Source organism: Capricornis sumatraensis, chromosome 20 (genome assembly GCF_032405125.1).
Source record: "Capricornis sumatraensis isolate serow.1 chromosome 20, serow.2, whole genome shotgun sequence".
Taxonomy (NCBI): domain Eukaryota; kingdom Metazoa; phylum Chordata; class Mammalia; order Artiodactyla; family Bovidae; genus Capricornis; species Capricornis sumatraensis.
Genome location: NC_091088.1, coordinates 48970037 through 48993064, shown reverse-complemented (window position 1 = coordinate 48993064; position 23028 = coordinate 48970037). Strand labels below are relative to the sequence as shown.

General features: G+C 45.3%; 1 protein-coding gene across 1 annotated transcript in view; it reads left to right on the top strand.

The window, feature by feature from the left end:
• Positions 1-23028, top strand: part of RHPN2 (rhophilin Rho GTPase binding protein 2) — a 70751-nt gene that overhangs the window by 36809 nt on the left and 10914 nt on the right. The window contains exons 5-10 of the mRNA XM_068992239.1: positions 14371-14448; positions 14808-14932; positions 16985-17151; positions 19759-19946; positions 20352-20508; positions 22076-22195. Coding sequence (XP_068848340.1) covers positions 14371-14448; positions 14808-14932; positions 16985-17151; positions 19759-19946; positions 20352-20508; positions 22076-22195 — 835 coding nt within the window. The remainder of the gene's footprint in view (positions 1-14370; positions 14449-14807; positions 14933-16984; positions 17152-19758; positions 19947-20351; positions 20509-22075; positions 22196-23028) is intronic.

The following is a 23028-nucleotide window of genomic DNA, read 5'->3' as shown; positions in this document are numbered from 1 at the left end:
AATCCCAGAATCGTGAAAAACGCTTCAAAGAATTCTGTTTCTTGTCACAGCAGTCCTATTAGTTGACTCATCTTTTCACTGATTTTATTTTAGAAAAAAAAAAAATGACCATATGGCATTTTGGGCACTACACAATTTGTCCTTTTAAAAAGCAATTGGTCATAAACAAGTGGGACCTAATTAAATCTAAATTTTAAAATCAAAATTAAAAGCTCTTGCACAGCAAGACTGTGGACTATGCTAAGTCACTCGGTCATGTCCAACTTTTTGTGACCCTATGGACTGTAGCCTACCAGGCTTCTCTGTCCATGGGATTCTCCAGGCAAGAATACTGGAGTGGGTTGCCATTTCCTTCTCCAAGGAAACTATAAAGAGAAAAGACACCTTTCAGAATGGGAGAAAATAATAGCAAATAAATCAACTGACAAAGGATTAACTTCCAAAATATACAAGCAGCTCATACAGTTCAATACTGGAAAAACAAACAACCCACTCAAAAGCGGGCAACAAAGCTAAACAGACATTTCTCCAAAGAAGACATACAGATGGCTTATAAACACATGAAAAGATGCTCAACATCACTCATTATTAGAGAAATGCAAATCAAAACTACAATGAGATACCACCTCATGTCAGTCAGAATGGTCATCATCAAAACATCTACAAGCAATAAATGCTGGAGGATGTGTGGAAATAAGAGAACCCTTTTGCAGTGTTAATGGGAATGTAAATTGAAACAGCCATTGTGGAGATTCCTTAAAAAAATAGGAATAAAACTACTATATGACCCAACAGTCCTACTACTGGGCATACACCCTGAATAAACCATAATTGAAAAAGATGTGTGTACCCCAATGTTCATTGCAGTGCTATTTACAATAACTAGGGCATAGATGGAGAAGGCAATGGCACCCCACTCCAATAGTCTTGCCTGGAAAATCCCATGGATGGAGGAGCCTGGTAGGCTGCAGTCCATGGGGTCGCAAAGAGTTGGACATACTGAGCAACTTCCCTTTCACTTTTCACTTTCCTGCATTGGAGAAGGAAATGGGAACCCACTCCAGTGTTCTTGCCCGAGAATCCCAGGGACAGGGGAGCCTGATGGGCTGCTGTCTATGGGGTCGCACAGAGTCAGACATGACTGAAGCAACTTGCAGCAGCAGCAGCAGCAGCAGGGCATAGAAGCAACCTAGATGTCCATCGACAGATGAATGGATAAAAAAGCTCTGGTAGATATATACAGAGAAATATTTCTCAGCCATAAAAAGGAATGCACTTGAGTCAGTGCTAATGAGGTAAATGAACCTAGAAGCTATTATACAGAGTGAAGTCAGAAGGAGAAAAATATCATATTGCATATATATGGAATCTAGAAAGATGGTACTGATGAACCTGTTTGGAGGGCAGCAATGGAGACGCAGACATAGAAAACAGACTTGTGGACACAGTAGGGGAAGGAGAGGAAGGGCCTAATTGAAAAAGTAACACTGAAACATATATATTACCATATGTAAAGTAGCCAGTGGGAATTTGCTGTATAATACAGGGAGCTCAAACCCAGTGCCTGTGACAACCTAGAAGGGTGGGATGGGGAGGAGGCAGGAGGGAGGTTCAAGAGGGAGGGGATATATGTATACCTATGACTGATTCATGTTGATGTCTGGCAGAAACGAACAAAATCAATTCAGTTCAGTTCAGTCACTCAGTTGTGTCTGACTCTGTGACCCCCATGGACTGCAGCACGCCAGGCTTCCCTATCCATCACCAGCTCCCGGAGTTTGCTCAGACTCACGTCCATTGAGTCGGTGGTGCCATCCAACCATCTCATCCTCTGTCGTCCCTTCTCCTCCTGCCTTCAATCTTTCCCAGCATCAGGGTCTTTTCTAATAAGTCAGTTCTTTGCATTAGGTGGTCAAAGTATTGGAGCTTCAACTTCAGCATCAGTCCTTCCAATGAACAATATATTGTAAAGCAATTATTCTCCAGTTTAAAAAAAAATTGTTTAATGCTTTGAAAGCTTTTGCACTTGTCCTCCAATCTCAAGCAGAGACTGTGTGAGTTCTTTTCACTCAGGGCCTTGTGGACTGATGTCTTGTTTAAATCCAGGTCCTGGGCCCTGTGAGTCTGGGGTTTATTTTAGAGTTTGAGAAGGGACTTTGGTAGTCTCGCCAGACCCAGGATTACCAAAATTTTATTTTCTGGGTAGTAGACAGCTATATGCCAGCTTTTCACAGGATGCGTGAGCTTTTAGTTAGGTGTGATACTTGCCATAGGTCTGTGAGACTCCAGACAGTGCTTATGTCTGTGGAAATGCTTTAGTTGCTTTTGTAGAATAGTTTCTTTTAAGATTTAGTTTGTTGCTTTGTGCCAGAGCTGGAAGAGTGTGGGCATTTTGCAGGGGACAGGAAGTAGGTAAAGGGGATTAAGGTTACAAATTTTCATATAATAAATAAGCCATGGGGATAGACTATGAAGCATAAGGAATGTATTCAGTAATACCGTAATAACTTTGTATGGCAACAGATGGCTACTAGGCTTGCCATGGTGATCATTTCATAAAGTATGCAAATGTCAAACCAGTATGTCATATACCTGAAACAAACATAATATTGCAGTCAACTATATTTCAATTAAAAAAAAAAGACATACCCAGAAACACAAAATGTGTGAGTTCAGAAGGAATTGTGCAGGTCGCCAAAATTTAAAAAATGTAAAAAGAGTGCAGGCATTCAAAAGGGAGACTCTTGGAGAAAATTGGGAATTTCCTGGGCAACTGTAAGGATCCAAACATGTCATGTGCAGAATTCACATTAAATCTAGTGGGGAAAAAAAAAATCACATATTGTGGATATGGCCAAGTGCTATTCAGCTGAGGTTTCCAACCATGTCATTTTAGTCTAAAAAGAACTCTACAGATGTCAGTCGTACAAAAATGAGAATGTTTGGGGGACATTCTGTTTTCCCTCCCATGTTTGTGCTTGAGAGTCACACAGACAGGTGCACAGAAGTTTCTGGCCAGCTAGATCAGGGCAATTCACGTTGTCTTTCAGATCTGTGTATCCTCATGATGTTTAATGGTCAGTGAAGCTTCATGGTCTGATTATGTTCTGTTTTAAACAAATGGGCTTTAAAACAACTTCATGAAGAAGCACCATCAAAATAAATTACAGAGAATTCAAGGTTTTTTTTTTCTTTTAAATATAACTTTGTTAGTATATATTTCTGATTGAGAACAGTATTTTGCAATAAAATGTTCAGAAAATACCAAGACATGTAAAGATCCCTCACAGCCACACACATCCCCCTACACCTTTATTTGGTACTTAAGCTTTGAGCACCTGGTCTCATCTTCTGATCAGGGGTCTTTAGAAGGATGTGAGACTCCTCTGATCTATTCAGGCTCAGCATGGTATCTACTGGTAATAAGTGCCAAGTAGGGTAGCTATTAATTTCATTCTTAAGGCATCTTCCAAATTTTATTGTCAACAGCTCTCCGGTGAGCATTTTTACACACTTTGCTGAATATTTCCTTTGGATAAATTTCTAGATGTGGATTTGGTAGGTCAAAAATAAAATTACCTAATAACCCACCAGAACTGGTCTTGCCTTACTTTCCTATCAAGTGTGTGTGACTGCTTATGAAACCGTTTGTGTCATCTTTGGGGGCTCTAGTGAGCTCCGGTACCACAGTTCTTTATGTCTCAGCACAGAAGACAATTTAGTGAGCAGTGAAGAGGTAGATAGGTAGTGATTTTTTTAGAATAGCACGCTTGTGGGCAGGTGAGAAATGGTGCACTCTGAGAACTTACTGGACTATATAGTTTTATAATCAAAGGAAAAGTGGGGGGCTTCCCTCGTAGCTCAGTGGTGAGGAATCCTGGGAAGATCCCACATGCTGTGGAGCAACTAAGCCTGTGTGCTACCACTTTTGAGCTCTGGATCCCAGGAGTCTCAACTACTAAAACCCATGTGCCCTAGAGTCCATGCTCTGGGGAGAGGGAGAAGATCTTCTTTGTCTTTCTTGAGTAGACATCATGCTTCCATCATCAGCTCTTCCTCTAGGTTGAGCAGGGTAGAGAGCATGTCTGAGGGGTCATTAACTTCCTGAGCCCACTGGGCAGGATGTGGGTCTCAAGCCACCATTGTTCTATTGTCTTGGGCGTATGTCTTATGCCTCTCTTGCATGGTTTTGTTTCTAAGCAAGCCTGCCTGGTTTTGTGATTAAGCAGACTTACAGGGTCTCCCATATTTTTTCTACTTACAATCCCCTAGTGGGATTAACTACTTAATCACCTACTTTGTCCCTTTACTCTGTCTATATCATTCCTCCCTCCAGGTGTTTACCCTTTTATGCTTCAAAGGGGGTAAAGGGCGGTGACTGATCATTAGCTACTTCGGGCTGGTCTGGGGCAGGAGTAAAGCACTTGGCTGACTGTCCCTTCTCTGTTCGGAGAACTGCCAGTCAATGGCACTGTGGTTAGCATCATCCTTTTAGCCTTAGATGTTAAGCATTGGAGGGTGAATCTACAAAAAGGTATAAATTAAAAGAAATACAACAATGAGCTTTGGAAAAGTCATTAAGAAAGATTACAGCCATGATTTTGAAGATCCAGACCATTTTCCTCAGTTTCCAAATCTAAAAGAGAGTCACTGAGAGCCTCAATCTGTTTGTTTCTGATTAGGCCTGAAATCTTAATGTTCTATATTTTAGGGTATATTGAGTCTTTTATCTCAGTTATAGATTTAATTTCTTCTTTTCTATTTTATGTTAATATCCTTTGATGATGAGAGTGATTTCCTTGTCCCTCAAGGGACAAGGCCCTTAATTTATTTTAAAAGTACCTTCCATTAAAGAAATAGGACAGTCAGGCACAAACAGAAAGGAATGTGGAAATAACCAGCCCTTGATGTTGTACAAAAGGGGTCACAGGAAAATGTGCCCCTGTCTCTTGCCTGACACTCCCATTACATATTTCTTACAGTTGTTAAGGTTTCCCATCCTTTGGGTTAAGACCAAGAAGGTTGCATTAGTCTGTGAGAAATTTTATCAGGTGACCTGCCATTTCAGTGACTGCCCAAGGCTTCGCATTACTTATGTAGATGCCATGTCTGGGCAGAGCCATTTTTGGCCTTGGGTCCTGTCAGTCTTTTGATTGTGAAATCATCAAAGAAGGCCGACCCCACCCCCCAACTCTCTGGTGCCTGGGGCATTCCCTCTTTCAATACCTTGGCTGTTTGCAAAGGGTTCGTCCATCACAATCTTACTGTAATGTGTCCCTTCTGTCCACGCAGAGCACACTGATTTTGTCTGGGTACCTATGGGCCTTATGGTCTACTGTGGCCAGATTGGCCTAAAAAACCTGGCCTTTGCTATGGTGGTCTCAGAGTGGACACAGCCATTGTGATCATCTGGGCCTTTTGTTTATCTCTCTGGGTGTATTCAGCCTTTTTGGCCATATCCCTATTATTGAAAACCAAATAAGCCAATGAGAGCAAATCACTCCTAGGAGTCTGAGGACCCACAGTTGGCTTTTTTGAATTTCATTTCAGATGTCTGGGGAAGACTGGGCTACGAAATGTAGAGCCAAAAAGTCCTGTCCCTCAGGCGAGGAGGGATCCACCTAGGTAGACTTTTTAAAAGCTTCTATTAATCTCCCTTGAAAACCTGTAGGATTTTTATCTGGTCCCTATTGGATTTCTTTCACTTTTTTTCCACAGTTGACAGGTTTCATTGTAAGCTTTTTCTTTTTAAAACAAACTCCTGCCCCCAAGTTGTTACTGTTTTTATTTGTGTGTTTTATTTTATTGGCTGCCCACAGGCTTTCTCTAGTCGTGGGGAGCTGGAGGCTATTCTTCAGTGTGGTTCAGGGGCTTTTCATTTGCGTGGCTTCCTGTGTAGCACGGGCTCTGGGGCTCGTGGACTTCAATAGTTGAGGCCTGAGTGGGCTCAGTAGTTGTAGCACACAGGCTTAGTTGCTCCACAGCATGTGGTATCATCCCGGACCAGGGACTGAACTTGTATCCCCTGCATTGCAAGGTGGATTTTTGCACCACTGGACCACCAGGGAAGCCCCCATTGTGAGCTTTTTCATACCCTCTATTAAACAATTAATCATATGGTCCCATCTATTGCTCTCAACAAAGTGGATCTGATGACTTCATTGTGGATTTGGCTCAGGAACAGCCTCGTTCCCCATGGCCCCCATGGTACGCATGGCCCCCCTGGCCATGAGCTGCCATTTGGTCCGCATGGACTCTGGCTGCCAGTATTTTGTGCTGTTCTTTCTCAGGAGTGCAGCAGTGGGATAAGATTTGTAAATCTCTTCAGGTGAGATCAAAAGATTGGATCAACCTGGTAAACTCTTTTGTGAAAAGTTCAGGGATCTCCGAAAATCTTCCCAGTTTACCCTCTGCCAGACTTAGATTGGATGTGGAAAAAAGCACGTGAACTGTTGCTGTTTATTGATTTCTGTCAGAAGTTTCTCTCAGAGGCAGCACCATTGGGGCAGTTGGTTGGTACCTTATGCTGCTGTGGGTGCCAGCTCAGCTGAAAATGGGCCCCTTGGATAGCTCGGGATGCAAAGGAGGTCTTTCCTCACTCTTGGACGCATTTTGTTGTTGTTTAGTCACTAAGTCATGTCTGGCTCTTTGCGACCCCATGGACTATAGCCCACCAGGATCCTCTGTCCATGGGATCTTCCAGGCAAAAATATTGGAATGGGTTGCCATTACCTTCTCCAGGAGATCTTCCTGACCCAGGGATAGAACCTGTGTCTCCTGCATTGGGCAGGCGATTCTTCACCACTGAGCCACCTCGGAAGCCCTGGGTGTGTTGTCACCTGGGATAACAGCCTTGGCTGGAATAGCAGCTCCCACCTGTGAGACAGCCCTTGTTGGAGCAGCCATTTTCATGGATATAGCAGGTTTCACCAGAGCAATAGTTAGCTATCCAAAAGTTTCCTTCCTGTGTCAAAGTCTACCTTGTAACTGATTCAAGATTTGTACTTACAACTTTAGATGTTATTCCTCCCAAAGCAGTCTCCCAACCAGGTGTTACTGCCTGAGAAATTGTTTCTAAGGAATACTACAGAGGGTATCCCAGTGGTGTTGACAATGAGCAAGATTTGGTCTAGCTGCAAATGGGACATAAAGGGTCAGCACTTGTAAGAGTCAGAGGGAGAGGAAGACTGACATCAGGGCTCAGGAAGTCCTCTGTTGGGCACTTTGAGTAATTAGGAGCAAACTACCCTACATCTTGAAAGTTGATTCCCTTCAGTTTTCTTGAGCATAATGTGCTTAAGAATACCTGATAAGAAGCCTTTGATCTAGGCGAGATACAATCCTTTAAATGATTTTTTTTTCTAACGTTTATATCCCCGATTATAAATTATAAGCATTTAGTCTTTATCCAAAGATGGATTACAGTGATCAGCTTTAGAAACAAATTTAGAATACCTTTTTAAGAACTCGGTTAAGCTTCACAGTAATATAACAAAGAACTATTTGAAAAGTGAGTTTTAGATAGTAGATACTGACCTCAAGTAGCAAAACTAAAATTTAATATCTATTAAAACATAATTTTCTTCTAAAATATTACCCTCATCTTTACCAAAGATAGCCAAGTTAAGATTAATTTGTTTATAAAATAAGTCTGGTTAATTCATCACATAGGTATATTTAATTTGTCCAATAAAGCAGACGCCTTGAATACTAAAAATTGTAAAAGGTATACCCTAAATAAAAGAGCTTATTTTAAACCTTTTTATTTTTCATTGTATGGGTATGGCATCAGCTTTGCAGCCAAGGAAGGCTTTAACCCATTAAGTAAAAGACGGAGTTTGCTAGGGAGCCAGGAAGAGCCAAGCAGCCATCTTGGATTTCCCATATCCCTGACTGTTTAATTTACAGCTTTTGTATATCTATCTTAATTTTTTTTTTAATTTAGGAGCAGATTGTTGCCATGCTACAAGGATATCAGGATGGCAAATGTCTGACAATAAGGGGTTAATTTTTTTGTTGACAAATTGTACAACAAATATAGTATGAACTTACTTTTAGTAAACCCAGATAAAGGATTATACTTAATATTCATGAGTCTAAAAAAATCTATATTAACTAACTTAAACTACAAACTTTAATACCAAATATTAATTTAATATTAAATATTTCTTAAGTCATGTGAACCTATAATCCATTTAGCTTAGTTTCTCTTATATTTGGAAGTGTTTTATTTTGTAAGTGCTTACTTTCTACTTTTCAAAGCCAGTTATATTGAGCTCATTCACAAATTAATCTAAGCAATATTATCTAAAAACAAAAAGACATGACTTAAATGTATTCAGAGATCTCAGTTTCATTGGTAAACTTATTCATAAAACAGACATTGCAATGCAGATTTATCAGCTTACAAATAACAGTTGGAAAAATTAAGTTTACAGACGAGTTTTAACAGAGATAGATACAGAATATAGAAGAAAAGTCTCAGACTTAAAAACAGTGTAGATTGCCAAATCCTGTCAGAAGCAATCCACACAGTAAAGTGTCTTTCTTTTTGCATACCATTTCCATTGTCAGCTGATCCCTTCCACATCTTTACGGTCCCTTGCCACATTTTTATGGCAACCCACCATAAAATGTTGATTACCACCATTCCTCCAGTTTTTTGTTTGTTTTCCCTTTATACATCCATAATATCACTCACTTGACCTGTACCCAGTTCTTGATCAGAGCCCCAAAGCCTTTGGGGTTGATCAGCCTGTCTAAAACAAAACAGACAGCCATCAGTGGAGTATCTTCCTCCATTCTCTTGGCGCGTGGCATCCCATGAGCCTTCTAGGACCAGACCCCAGACCTTCTCATCTTACTGCCATCCTGCCGCAGTCGCCATCTGAAACCATTTGTGTCATTTCAGGGGCTCCCAAGAGCTCTGGTACTACAGTTCTTTATGTCTCAATGCGGGAAAGAATTCAGTGAGAAGCAAAGAGGTAGATAAGAAGTGATTCATTAGAATAGGATGCTAGTGAGGTTTACAAGCAGGCAGGCGAGAAATGCTTCGCCCTGAGAACTTACCGGACCACAGCTTTATAATCAAAGGAAAAGTGGGGAAAGGGAGAAGAGCTTTGACTTTCTTGAGTAGACGTCATGCTTCCATCATCAGCTCCTCCTCCAGGTAGAGCGGGGAGTTTTCTGCTTCCTACGTGGTCAGGCTAGGTTCACAAAGTATTATTTTCCTATGTGTGCAGAGAGCGTGTCCTGGGAATCATTACCTTACTGAGCTCACTGAGCAGGATATGGGCCTCATGCCACATGTCTTGTGCTTCTCTTGCCTGGTTTTGTTGTTAAGTGTCTGCTCTTTTGAATAATCATTAACTTACAGGGGTCTCCCATATTTTTTCTACTTACAATCCCCTAGTGGGATTAACTATTTAATCACCTACTTTGTCCCTTTACTCTGTCCCCTGTCACTTACAGTGGGCATCATTGATCATTTTGATTTTGGGAAGTCAGGCAAAAATGGTATCATTACAGTTTGTATACATTCTCGAGTTGAATACATCCTCACTTCTGTTTATTTGCTCCTTACATGTGTCCTCTTGGAAACACCTATTTCTGTCCTTTGTCTCCTCTACCACAGAGTTTCTCTTGAGTCCGTTTGTATGTGCAGGAGAGTAATCCTTGGTAATGTATGTTGCAAGTATTTCTCCTAGTATGTTCTCTCCGTTAACTTGTTTTACAAGCAATACCAGTTAAAAAAAAATAAGATATATCTTTTTTTTTCCAAACAGATTTTATGTTGTTAAGCTTCACAGTTCTTCCCTTTACAACCCTGCGTTGAAAGGCATTCTCCACACCAAGAGGAAACATTTATTTTGCTGTAGTTTCTTCCAGTGCTTTGTTTAATTTTTAACATTAAATCTTTAGTCAATCTGGAGTTTGTTTGGGGGTGAGTAATGAGAGGCAGGGGGCTAACTTGGTTTTATTTTAGTTTCTTTTTGGCTGTGCTGGGTGTTTGTTGCTGCATGCAGGCTTTTCCTAGTTGCAGAGAGCAGGGGTTACTGTCTCGTTGTGGTAGGCGGGCTTCTCATCGGGGTGGCCTCTCATTGTGGAGCACAGGTTCTAAGGTTCATGGGCTTCAGTAGTTGCTGCATGTGGGCTTAGCAGTTGTGGCTCAAGGGCTGCAGAGCGCAGACTCAGTAGTTGTGGCACAGGCTTAGTTGCCTTGCAGCAGGTAGGATCTTCTGGACCTGGGATCAAACTAGTGGTGTCCCCTGCATTGCAAGGCAGAATCTTAACCACTGGACCACCAGGGAAGCCCTGGGGCTGTACGTTTTTATTTTCACCAAAGTGGTGGCCAGCTTCCCCTGAGCTATGTATGAAGAATCCATGTGTCATGTTGGATGCTGTCCTTTTCATCCTGTGCCCCTCCTGCCCCCTCAGTCCCCCTCCCTCCTGCTCTGTGTGAGAGTTAGCACTGGCTCCTGCTGTGACTTCCTACTGGGTGTGGCTGAGGGGGAGATGAGAGGATGGGAGGAGAGGGAACTCCTCAGTTCCCTCAGCTGGCTACCTTTTGCATTCCCCCCAACCCCATCCCACCAGAGGACATCCTGGTTTGGATCCTCACCTCAGGCAGCCGCCTCTCCAAGTTCTCATAACTCCTTCTCCCCTTTGGTTCTTCAGCCCTGTGGTTCTAATGGCTCTGGAGATCCCAGGCCATCCCTGTGGTTTCCCATAACCCTACCCACATCCCTGTAAGAGATCTTCCCTTCAGTTCACATCAGGAACAGCTGTGTGTACCCTCCTTCCTGCCTGGACCTGGTAGATGCTCCAGGCTTTTCCTCTTCTTTAAACGGTGGGCTTATGTTATATACCTGATTCTCGAATCTGCTTCTGTTTCTGCTCCATATTTGGTTTCATTGTCCATTTTTCATGTGTTTTAACACCGAGTAGAACAAGCCTTCTTCTTTGTCCTCTTTTTTTTTTAATACTTGTTTATTTATTTATTTATTTTGGGCTGCTTTGGGTCTTTGTTGTGGCATGTGGGATCTTTCACGTAGCAGATGAATTCAGTAGTTGGGGCATGTGGGCTTAGTTGCCCTGAGGCATGTGGGATCTTAGTTCCCTGACCACGGATCAAGCCCACATCCCTCTCATTGGAAGGCAGATTCTTAAGCGCTGGGCTACCAGGAAAGTCCCCTGAGTGGTGGCTTTAATGTTTTAATCCATTCTCATGGATGTAGTCCTAGAGAAGCCCTAGAGGAGCTTTGTCTTCCAGATCATCCTCACCATAATGTCTGCTGCTGCTGCTAAGTCACTTCAGTCGTGTCCGACTCTGTGTGACCCCATAGATGGCAGCCCACCAGGCTCCCCCGTCCCTGGGATTCTCCAGGCAAGAACACTGGAGTAGGTTGCCATTTCCTTCTCCAGTGCATGAAAGTGAAAAGTGAAAGGGAAGTCGCTCAGTTGTGTCCGACTCTTCGCGACCCCATGGACTGCAGCCTACCAGGCTCCTCCGTCCATGGGATTTTCCAGGCAAGAGTACTGGAGTGGGGTGCCATTGCCTTCTTGTCACTAGTAACATAATAGTGACTTCCCTGGTGGCTCAGACGGTAAAGCGTCTGTCTACAGTGAGGGAGACCTGGGTTCGATCCCTGGGTTAGGAAGATGCCCTGGAGAAGGAAATGGCAATCCACTCCAGGACTTTTTGCCTGGAAAATCCCATGGACAGAGGAGCCTGGTAGGCTACAGCCCATGGGGTCGCAAAGAGTCGGACGTGACTGAGCGACTTCACTTAGTAACCTAATTGATCATATTTGAAAACCATTTCAAATATACACAGTGTCACTATGTTAGTAGAGGAGCTGATTCCAAACACCAGCACTTAAAGTCATAAAGAAAATCATAGAATCATAAAGCGAACAGAAAAGTTGGCTGAAAATGACACGTGAAAAAACAAAAGGAGCCTTCTGCATCTCCTTGGAACTGGCACAACATCTCAGGATTTATTCTGAGGAACTAATCAGATGTGCATAAGGAGGACTGTCATGATTTTTGTGTTTAACAAAGGAGGGTTAGGAATATCATGGTAAATATTGGCTAGCACATAGTAGGTACTCTATTTGTTGAATAAATGAATGGCACATTTGTGCCTTTGGAGGATTATATAACCATTGAAATTTGTGTCATAGAATACTTTGTGGCATAGGAAAACATTTGATACAGTGCCAATTCAAGAAAAACAAGAGCAAAGCCAAGTTGTATATTCGTTCAGTACAATCCCATTTTTGTAAGTGGAGGGTGTATGGGTGCGTGTGTAAATATTCACTGAACATATAAAAAGCAGAAGGGACTTTAATGTAGAAGGCGTGTAAAGAGAATACTCACAGCCACTTGGGAAAATGTAATCAGCAATCGCTCCCTTCAACTTTTTGCAGCCAGGTAGAGCCAGCGCTTATGGAGGATGTTGTGCAAAAGCTCATTCTCCACACACGTTATACTTCTCTTATTTCTTTCCTGTAATACTTAACCATCTTCTAATATATGTTCTGTTGTGCCTATTTCTTTTTTATTTAAAATTAAAAAAAAAAATTTTGGCCACACTACACAGCTTATAGCAGGCAGTGGGGGTTGGGGGCTTCCCAGGTGGCATCAGTGGTAAAGAACCCGCCTGCCAGCGCAGGAGATGTCAGAGATGAGGTTTCAGTCCTTAGGTGGGGAAGAGCCCCTGGAGGAGGAAATGGCAACCCTCTCCAGCATTCATGCCTGGAGATTCCCTTGGACAGAGGTGCCTGGAGGACTACAGTCCACAGGGTCGAAAAGAGCTGGACACGACTGAGTGACCAGGCAGCAGCACAGCTTATGGGATCTGTTTCCTGACCATTGAACCTGGGCCACTGCAGTGAATCCCAGCCTGTAGACCACCAGGGAACTCTGTGTTATGCCTGTTACTTATTGTCTGTACTCCTTGTGAGATTATAAGTTCCATGGGGCAAGGTCTTTGTTTTGTTCTCTGAAGTGGCCCCAGCACTGTGTACAGTGCCTGGCACCCTGCCAGTGCTTACCAATGTGTCTTATAAATGAATGAATTCACAGAGCCAGCATCAAACACTGGACACAGATGGGGGTCTCACTGGGGTGCTTTGTTCATGGAAGTGCCCTCACAGAGGTTCCCATCACAGACCCTGAGGTCTCATAACAGTCCCCAGACATCAGTTGCCTTTACCATGTGTGAAGTCCCCACTGAAGATGAAGGTCTGAGCCCCTGAATATCTGTGATGTTTGCCAGTGTGATTGAACTCACAGTCACTTACACAAGTCACTTCGCTATGCTGCCAAGGCACTTTAATTTTTAAAAAATATTTATTTATTTATTTGGCTGCCCCGGGTCTTAGTTGTGGCACGGGGGGAGGGTGGGTCTTCAATCTTCACTGTGGCCGATCTTTCAGATTGTCAGCTGCCACATGTAGGATCTTTAGTTGTGGCATCTGAATTCTTAGTTGCTGCTTATGGGATCTTTAGTTATACCATGTGGCATCTAGTTCCCCGAGCAAGGATGGAACCGCGACCTCTGCCTTGGCAGGTCGGAGTCTTAGCCACTGGACCACAGGGAAGTCCCCTGCCAAGATGTTTTTAAATAGAAAACAACTTCGCTTTTAACTGGGCTTCCTTTATAGCTTAGTTGGTAAAGAATCCGCCTGCAATGCAGGAGACCCCGGTTCCATTCCTGGTTCTGGAAGATCTGCTGGAGAAGGGATAGGATATCCACTCCAGTATTCTTGGGCTTCCCTTGTGGCTCAGCTGGTGAAGAATCTGCCTGCAATGTGGGAGACATGAGTTTGATCCCTGGGTTGGGAAGATTTCCTGGCGAAGGGAAAGGCTACCCACTTCCATGGGGTTGCAGAGTCTTACATGACTGAGCGACTTTCACTTTTACTTTTTTCCCCTTTAACTGAAACAGCAAAAGCAAAAGAATTTAAATATACTTAAACAAAACTAAGAATATAAATCCCACCACTTAGAAAATCACTGTAGTGTACACGTTCCCATAAATTTTTATGAATTCTACCTGCATTTTTATGGGTTTCCCAGGCGGTGCTAGTGGTAAAGAACCCTCCTGCCAGTGCAGTAGATTAAAGAGACGTGGGTTCAATCCCTGGGTTGAGAAGATCCCCTGGAGAAGGGCATGGCAACCCACCCCAGTATTCTTGCCTGGAGAATCCCTTGGACAGAGGAACCTGGCAGGCTACAGTCCATGGGGTCACAAAGAGTCGGACACGACTGAATTGACTTAGCATACACGCGTACCGTAGATGCTACTATTTTACCTGTTTCTGGTTTTGAGTCAGACCTTACAGCATCTCATTTTTCTTGCAGGATTTTATTCTGGAACATTACAGTGAAGATAGCTACCTCTACGAAAATGAAATAGCAGATCTCATGGATCTCAGACAAGTACGTTTCCATGTGCAGCGGGATGGAGAGGAGACTGGCTGTGATTAGAGGCTGTCCAGTCTTCTGATGATCCCACTGTTGCACATGCAGTCTTGTAGAATCAATGGTGGTCGGGGATGTTAGGGAGGGGCTGTCGGAAACATCCATTCATCTTGCCACAAAAGAAGACCACAGAGGAGACAGACATGCATGTCTGGGGCTGGGTCCCAGGACTCATGAGTTCCTCACAGCTCTCCTAGAGTTCATGATACCAGCAGCGGGGCCCAGGCTCCAGAGAAACTGTGCGTGAGCATCTTCCTGGCCCGTCCATCTGCTCTCTGTTCACCCACTCACCCCTGCGGTGGTTCCTGTCCTTTCAGGCCTGTCGGACGCCCAGCCGAAATGAGGCGGGAGTAGAGCTGCTGATGAGTTACTTCCTGCAGCTGGGGTTTGTCGAGAGCCGATTCTTCCCGCCCACCCGACAGATGGGGATCCTGTTTACCTGGTAGGTGCCTAAGCTGGGGCTTTCTATCTCCAGCCACACTGGGGAGCCTCAGCCCCACACAAGGCTCCTCTGCACTGCAGCCCCCTCCTTCTAGTTGTCCCATGAACAAAGGGGAGCCTGGAGATGTGTGGATAAACCGGTGTTTGTTTATGAAGGGGATCCACAGGGAGAAGGCTCCGACAGACAGTGGCTTCTTCCTTCTCAGAGCAAGTGAGCCGAGGAGAGGAGGTGTGTGTGTGTGTGTGTGTGTGTGTGTGTGTGTGTTTGTATGTGTGTGCACTTTATCGTGAGGGAAACCCCAGGGCTCCGAGGTAGAACTGACAAGAAGCAAGATTCTTGTCTCAGATGGGATGGGGGTGGGAATCAAGTTTTCTCCCAGTGACCAGTGCAGCAAACAGAAGTAGATCAGATCTATTAAAAACTGAAGCAGAATCTTTGATTCTTCCCCAGAGTTGGTGCTTTTGATTGATTAGTGCTGTCGAAATATCTTGGAGATGCTATACCTCTTCTTTGAGTTGCTTAGGAGTATGTGTGTGCATAGTCACTTCAGTCTTGTCCGATTTTTTTGTGACCCTGTGGACTATAGTCCGCCAGTCTCCTCTGTCCATGAGATTTCCCAGGCAAGAATACTGGAGTGAGTGGCTACTCCTTTCTCCAGGGGAATCTTCCTCACCCAGGGCATTACAGGTGAATTCTTTACCATCTGAGCCGCCACGGAAGCCCAAGGAGTATGTGAAATGAAAGTGAATCCTAGTAGCTGAGAAGCATATTCAGAGTTAAATTTCACCACAGCAGATGGCTCTTGATGCTTGCTTTTGAAAGGAAGGGCAGATGACTTCTCCTAAAGGTGTGTTAGCTGCCGGCACATGAGTGAAAACCCCAAATGTGACTTTTTAGTGCTGAATTAGGGAGAAGCTCCATATCTATACTCTGGTCAATGTATGAACTCTAAAACATATCCTGAGTCTTTAAGGCCTCAGGAAGAATTATGAGGGGTTAGTAATTGCTACGTTTCATGTAGGAGCAGCCTTATTTTTTAAAAAATACATTTTATTTTTTAGAGCAGTTTCAGGTTCATAGTAAAATTGAAAGGAAGGTGCAGAAAATTCTCGTATACCCGCTGCTCCTGCACACCCAGCACCTCCTCCGCTGTCAACATCCACCGCCAGAGTGTTAAATTTGTTATAGCTGATGTTCTTACATTGGCTGCCCATCACCCAACACCCACTGTTTACAGTTCCTGTTGGTGGTGTACCTTCCATGGGTTTTTGGACAAACGATCAATGACACATGTGGGCTCCCCAGATCACTCGGTGGTAAAGAATCCCCCTGCGAATGTAGGAGACGTGGGTTCGATCTCCAGGTTGGGAAGATCCCCTGGAGAAGGAAATGACAACCCACTCTAGTATTCTCCCCTGGGAAATCCCATAGACAGAGGAGCCTATTGGGCTACAGACCATGGGGTTGCAGAAGAGTCAGACATCACTTAGTGGCTAAACAACAGTGACATGCATCCACGTCATAGTATCACACAGAATAGTTTCATTACCCTGCAATCTTCTGCTCTCCACCTAGGCATCCCCAGCCCTTGGCAGTCCCCAACCCTGGCAACCACTGATTCTTTTTATCTCTATTGTTCTATCTTTTCCAGAATGTCACATAGTTGGAATCATACAGTATGTAGCCTTTCCGGATCGGCTTCTTTCACTTAGTCACATGCACTTACGGTTTCTTGTGTCTTTTTATGCCTTGATAGTTCATTTCTTATACATTTTTTAAGTGTTGCATAGTTTTCCACTGTATGGCTGTACCACAGTTTGTGTGTCCATTCACCCACGGAAGGACATCCTGGTTGAGAAGCAGCCCTGCTTCTGTTTGTGCTTGTGGGCGTCCTAACAGTATGAGCAGCCCATTGTCTTGCTTGAGATAAAAGCCTCATTGCATGTACATCTTTGAGTTTTATTCAAGAAATAAGTTTTGTCCATTTTTACTCCCAAACGGCACTCACTAGCCAAGGGATTCATATTCTCAGAAGATGTTTCTTTTAAATAGGTATGACTCCCTCACTGGGGTTCCGGTCAGCCAACAGAACTTGCTGCTGGAGAAGGCCAGCATCCTGTTTAACATCGGAGCCCTCTATACACAGATCGGCACCCGGTGCAATCGACAGACAGAAGCTGGGCTGGAGAGCACGGTGGATGCCTTTCAGAGAGCTGCAGGTATGTCTCCAAGGGGGCGCTGCCGCTGAGATAGAGCTCTGGCTCTGCCGGGTGGCCCTGGTACCTGAGCTGAAGGGGGTCTGTGGATCCTCTCCAGGCCCACACTTGGCCTCAGAAGCCTGAAAGGGCCCGGCCAGCTTCTGGAGCTGGTGGCTCTTCCCATCAGGAAAATTGTTTCCTGGCTCAAACCAGGTCGTCTCCGTCTGACTGTGGCTCATGTACACAGTGGTTAATGATTAATCTTTTCCGAATGAGTGGCCCCACGGATGGCAGTGGATGAACCATGCCTTTGAATACAGTTTTGAAGAAGAGAATAAGTTTTCTCAAGCGGTGACAATCTAGGCTTTTTCTTTTTCCTTTCATCCGGCAGTGTGCCTCATCAGTGAGTGTTACCATCTGTGCCTTTGTTATGAGAATTCTGAGAAGCTTGCTCACCCATAGTTGCCCTTCTTGGCTCCCTGCTAAGTGGCACTTAGCACCAACCTATAGAAGAGCAGGGGGTGGTTGGCAGCCCATGGGTGCAGTGGGTAGGCCTGCCTCATGGGCGCTCCAGGGTCCTGGCTGACTCCCCTCTAGCTGTGTCCTGCGGAGCTGGCATAGAGATTGTAGGCAGAAGTGGCCACAATGCTGACCACCGTGTGATGCCCCGAGCTGCCTCCATAATAAGTTTCTTTCTGTGCTGGTCCTTGTCACTCTACTTTGGGGTATTATCCCGGCAGAAAATTTGGGGGGTTATCTCACTTTCCTCTGCAAGGCTGTGAAGAACCTTGGCTTTGCTGTTTGGGCTGGTCATGATATTGTTTGGTTAAAGTGATAGATCCCTTGGGAGAAAGCACCATGCTGAAATTTCATGTGGGAGTCGAATTTTTTCACTGTAAATCCTTTTCTGGGCTCATCTTTCTTTCTGAAGAATCTGAAGCAGGTATGCCTGTCTCTGAGATTCCAGAGATGTGGACAAAATAAAGCTTGAGAACAAAGTGAGAGTGGACCCCAGAGAGCCTCCAGCCGTGGCCTTCCTCCTGCAGGGCAGCTTGTGCTTTGCAGCAAAACCAGAGGAACCAGTCAGATGGGATTTTGCCAGGAGGTTTTATTTCAGCTCTAGGTTGCTTTGCCAGTTAATGCTGTGACACTTTCCTAACACATAAGAAAGTCAGCTGAGGGCTATAGCATGAAAATTTCCACTAGAGTGACTGAGCTGATCTTCCCTGAGGTCCTGGAGAAAAGCCTTGAATTTCTGAATGACCCAGAGGTTAAGAGTGACCATGACCCCCTGCAAGCCCTTTAGTCATTCTGTCTTCCTTCACTTCCCTCAAATGCCTAGTCACGTATAGAATTTCTTACAACGGTCCAGGTGAGACAGGAATGGACAGGGAGCAGGCTGGTTTCCTTGCTTGATACAGATGTAAATGTTTTCGAAGAGAACTGGAAAACAAAAGTCTTCTTACTGGTAAAACATACATAACAAAATTACAATTGTAACCATTTTTAGGAGTAGTTTGTTAGTATCAAGTACAGCCACATTGTTGTGCAACTGTCTATCCCCAGAACATGTTTTAATCTCCCCAAAGGGAAACTCTGTCCCATTAAACAATAACTCCATTCCCTCCTCCCTCCAGCCCATGTGTGTCTATGAATTTGACTATTCCAGACACCTCAGCTCAGTATGATGGACCTCCTTCACGTAGCATGATGTCTTCATCCATGTTCTACCATGTGTCAGAACTGACTTCTTTTTTTTAAAAAAAAAGATTGATTCATTTATTTTTGGCTGTGCTGAGTCTTCATTGTTGTGTGGGCTTTCCTCCAGTTGTGGTGAGCGAGGGGTGGGGATGGGGGGCTACTCTGGTTGCCAAGCAACGCCTTTTCGTTGCAGTGGCTTCTCTCATTGCAGAGCATAGGATCTGGGGCACGTGGGCTTCAGTAGTTGCAGCATGTGAGCTCAGTAGTTGTGGTTCCTGGGCTCTAGAGCACAGTCTCAGTAATTATGGTGCAGGGGCTTAGTTCCTTAGCAGCATGTGGGACCTTCCCAGACCAGAGATCAAACCCACATCTCCTACATTGGCAGGCAGATGCTTTACCACCGAGCCACCAGGGAAGCCCTTGCCTTTAAAAAAATATATATTTATTTTATTTATTTGGCTGCTCCAGGTCTTAGTTGCAGCACAAGGGATCTTTGATCTTAGTTACGGCATGTGGGATCTAGTTCCCTGACCAGGGATTGAACTGGGAGTATGAAGTCTTAGCCACTGGGTCACCAGGGAAGTCCCAAGGCTGAAAATACTCCATTGTATGTATAGACCACACTTGATTTATTCTCGTATCGCAAATGTCGATGGACATTTGAGTTTCTACCTTTTGGTTACTAGGAATAATGCCGCCGTGAGCATTCTTGTATAAATATCAGTTTAAGTCACTGCTTTCAATTCTGTGGGGTTATACCCAGGAGTGGAATTGCAGGTTTTCATGGTAATTGAGAATCAGAGTCTTCTAAAGATGCTTTGGGACACCAGTTTCATATTTTTGCTTCATCATTTTTTATATTCTTGAGCAGCATGGTGAAATAAACAGGCTATTCCTAACTAATGCTCAAAACAATTCCAATTGCAGGGGTTTTAAACTACCTGAAGGAGACGTTTACTCACACTCCAAGCTACGACATGAGCCCCGCCATGCTCAGTGTGCTGGTCAAAATGATGCTGGCACAAGCCCAAGAAAGCATGCTTGAGAAGGTCTGCCTCCCTGGGCTCCAGAACGAGTTCTTCCTCCTGGTGAAGGTGGCTCAGGAAACGGCCAAGGTGAGCCTTGCTGTTTCCCCTGACTTCCGGGGCAAGCAGGGTGCGTTGGTGTGGGCCCCCTGGAGGTGGCAGGGGCTTCCCACGGCAGCTTGTCCGTGACCTGGGCAGCACGCCCGCCCTGGCCGGCCAGAGCACTGGCTTGCCTTTTGTTGGCAGGTTGGTGTTTCAGATATGGATCACTGATTCCATCTGCAGCTGAGCCTAAAGACCAGCATAATGACGGTGGCCCAGTCTCCCTGTCAACTCTGACACTGACAACACTGGGAGCCCTTGGAATAGCTCCCAGACTGTGGAGCGGCCTCTGGCAGGGGCCGCCACAGAGAAGAAAGGGCTCTTGTTCTGCAGCCCGGATACGTGAGGGCCCCTGTGCCAGGCTCCTCACTCCCAGCGCTCCTTCCGTTCTAGGTGGGAGAGGTCTATCGGCAGCTGCACGCAGCCATGAACCAGGAGCCGGTGAAGGAGAACATCCCGTACTCCTGGGCCAGCTTGGCCTGCGTGAAGGCCCACCACTATGAAGCCCTGGCCCACTACTTCACAGCCACCCTGCTCATCGACCACCAGCGTAAGGCTGGGCGGCCTGGGGCTCCGGGCTTTGGTCAGGGTTGCAGGCTTGCTGCCTCTGGGTGACACTGAGCTGAGCGAGAGCTTTCTGCTTGCCTGAGAGATGCTCAACAGCCTGGGGGCAGAGGGTGGGGGTTACATGTGGGCCCAGGCAGCTGTCACACAGGGTGGGATTAGGGGTGATGTGGTACTGCTGTGGGAGGGGGAGGGGGTAGCATTTCTTCTGCCTGGGGTGGAGCTGACAGCTTCATGGAGATATTTCACCTGGAATCTAGGACCAGGACTAGATCAGGGAGATACTCACCTCAAACACAAAATCTAAGGGGATGCCCTTAGATTTTGAACTCAGTAATTGAGATAATGTTTTAACATGTAACTGTAGATGAATCAAAACTGAGGCAAAAATCCACGGTGAAAGAAAATGAAGATGCAGATAATAACAGTGGTATGCTGAGGCACACTGGAGCATGAAACAAAGGAAATTTGATGTTCATCATGAATATTTTTGCATTAATTTTGATACTTAGAAAATTGTATTAAACTATCATATATATCTTGGTGGCTGGGTTTAGAGCACCTGCTTAAAATTTCAGCCTAGGGTGAATGCCTCACTCTCCTCCCCCTAGTCTTGGCTCTGATCTGAGGTTGTAGGTGGGAAAGGGGCTTTTATTGCAATTCGTGCTCATCAAGGCTGCCCTCCAAGTAATGGAAAGGCCATCCTCTGGGGCCAGACTTCCTGGGTTCATATCTCAGCTCTGTCATTTACTAGCTAGGTGATCTTGGGCAGTTACTTAGCTGCTCTGTGCCTCAGTTTTCTCAACTATAAAACGGGAATATGCAGAGATCCTGTCTCACAAGCTGTTGTGAAAACTACGTGCCTCTGTGCAAAGCTATATAATGCTCCATATATGGAAGGCTCTCTGTGTCAGCTGCTCCTGCTGGGATGATTATAGTCTTTTGAGCGGGACTGGTCGGGTGAACCAATAGGAATGCTCAATGCTTCAGTCACTGAGGTAGGAACACAAATGGGGCAGAGGTTGGAGTCCTTGGTATAGTCATGGAGGTTCCTCCGAGGCAGGCATGGCCATCTGAGTTAGCCTGGGGACTCTGAGGGGGACTTTTCCAGTGGAATGAGGAAGGAGAGGACAGCTAGAGTGAGAACAGGATCTGACTGGGTCCTGGAACGGAGGCTGTTGAGGTAGCGGTGGGTGGTTTGGTGAGGTTAGGAATGGACATATACCAGGGAGGGTGCAGGCAGGGAGGCTCTCAGAGGTTTAAGGCAGAGCTGTGCTTGGAGGTTCGTGAGATGGGTGACTGGGAGGAGATAGAGATCAGGGGCTTGGAGCCAAATCATGAGCCCCTAGAGTGAGACTGGCCCCCCTGCACAAAGACCTTGGGCTGGATTGCCTGGGTGTGGCCAGGGGTGGAAAGGAGACCTATTATCCCAAGTGCCTTGTTAAACTGGGGATGTAGTTGAAAGCGGGATTTCTCTGTGGGTCTGTGGAGCCGTGTATAAAGGCTGCACCACGGTCATGAAAAAAGGATCTCTCTTGCGGTTCCTGTTGCAGTGAAGCCTGGTGAAGATGAGGACCACCAGGAGAAGTGCCTGTCCCAGCTCTACAGCCACATGCCAGAGGGACTGACACCCTTGGGCACCCTGAAGAATGTTCATCAGCGCCAACTACTGGGTGCGTGTTGGCTCTCCTGCTCCCTTCCTCCCTTGTGTCCTGTCTGACCCATCCAGCTGTTCCCACTCACTGACAACCCCAGACAGGTTGCCAGGGAAGGGCCTGGGGAGTAGATCTTCTGAGTCATTGTGGCCAGTCTGGATTCAGAAACCAGGAGGCATAGTCCTCTAGCCTCAGCGGGCTTCCAGAGCTGTGTTCTCATGGGTTCTGTGTGCGCCCAGCTCTCCCACAGCGGAGCCAGAGCTTTGGCAGTCTTCCAGCTCCCTAGTGGTCCAGGGGATGGTCCTTGGTCATTCTATTCTGGAAGCACGCATTTCATAGGCCACACTTAAGAGCCGAGAATGAACTGTCCTAGTTTGGTCTCTAACAGATCTCAGAGCAAGTTTTCTGTGTCCAAATCTGAGTTCTTCCACCACTCAAGCTTGCCCCCCATCCCACACATGCACTTTCCCCATCTCGGTGATGGTGACTCCATCTTTCTAGGTTTGCAGGCCAGAAACCTAGGACTCACTCTTTACCTTCATCTTTCTTTCTCATCCATCTTTGATTAGCAAATCTTGTTGACTCTACCTAGAAAAATATCCCAAATCTGATCACTTCTTACCTACTACCCTGGTCTAAGCCATGCTTACGTGGTGCCTGCTTAATAGATATTAACTCGCTTAAACCTCACCCAACCCTATGAGATAGATGTGGTATGATACCCAGTTTTCATTTGAGGAGAGAGAGGTCCAGAGAGGTCACAGAGCTTGCCCAGCTTTTTACCAGGAGCCCTCGTGCTCCCTTCTCACCCAGAGAATGATTGAAGTCTTCACCTGCGCTCTCTGGCCTCA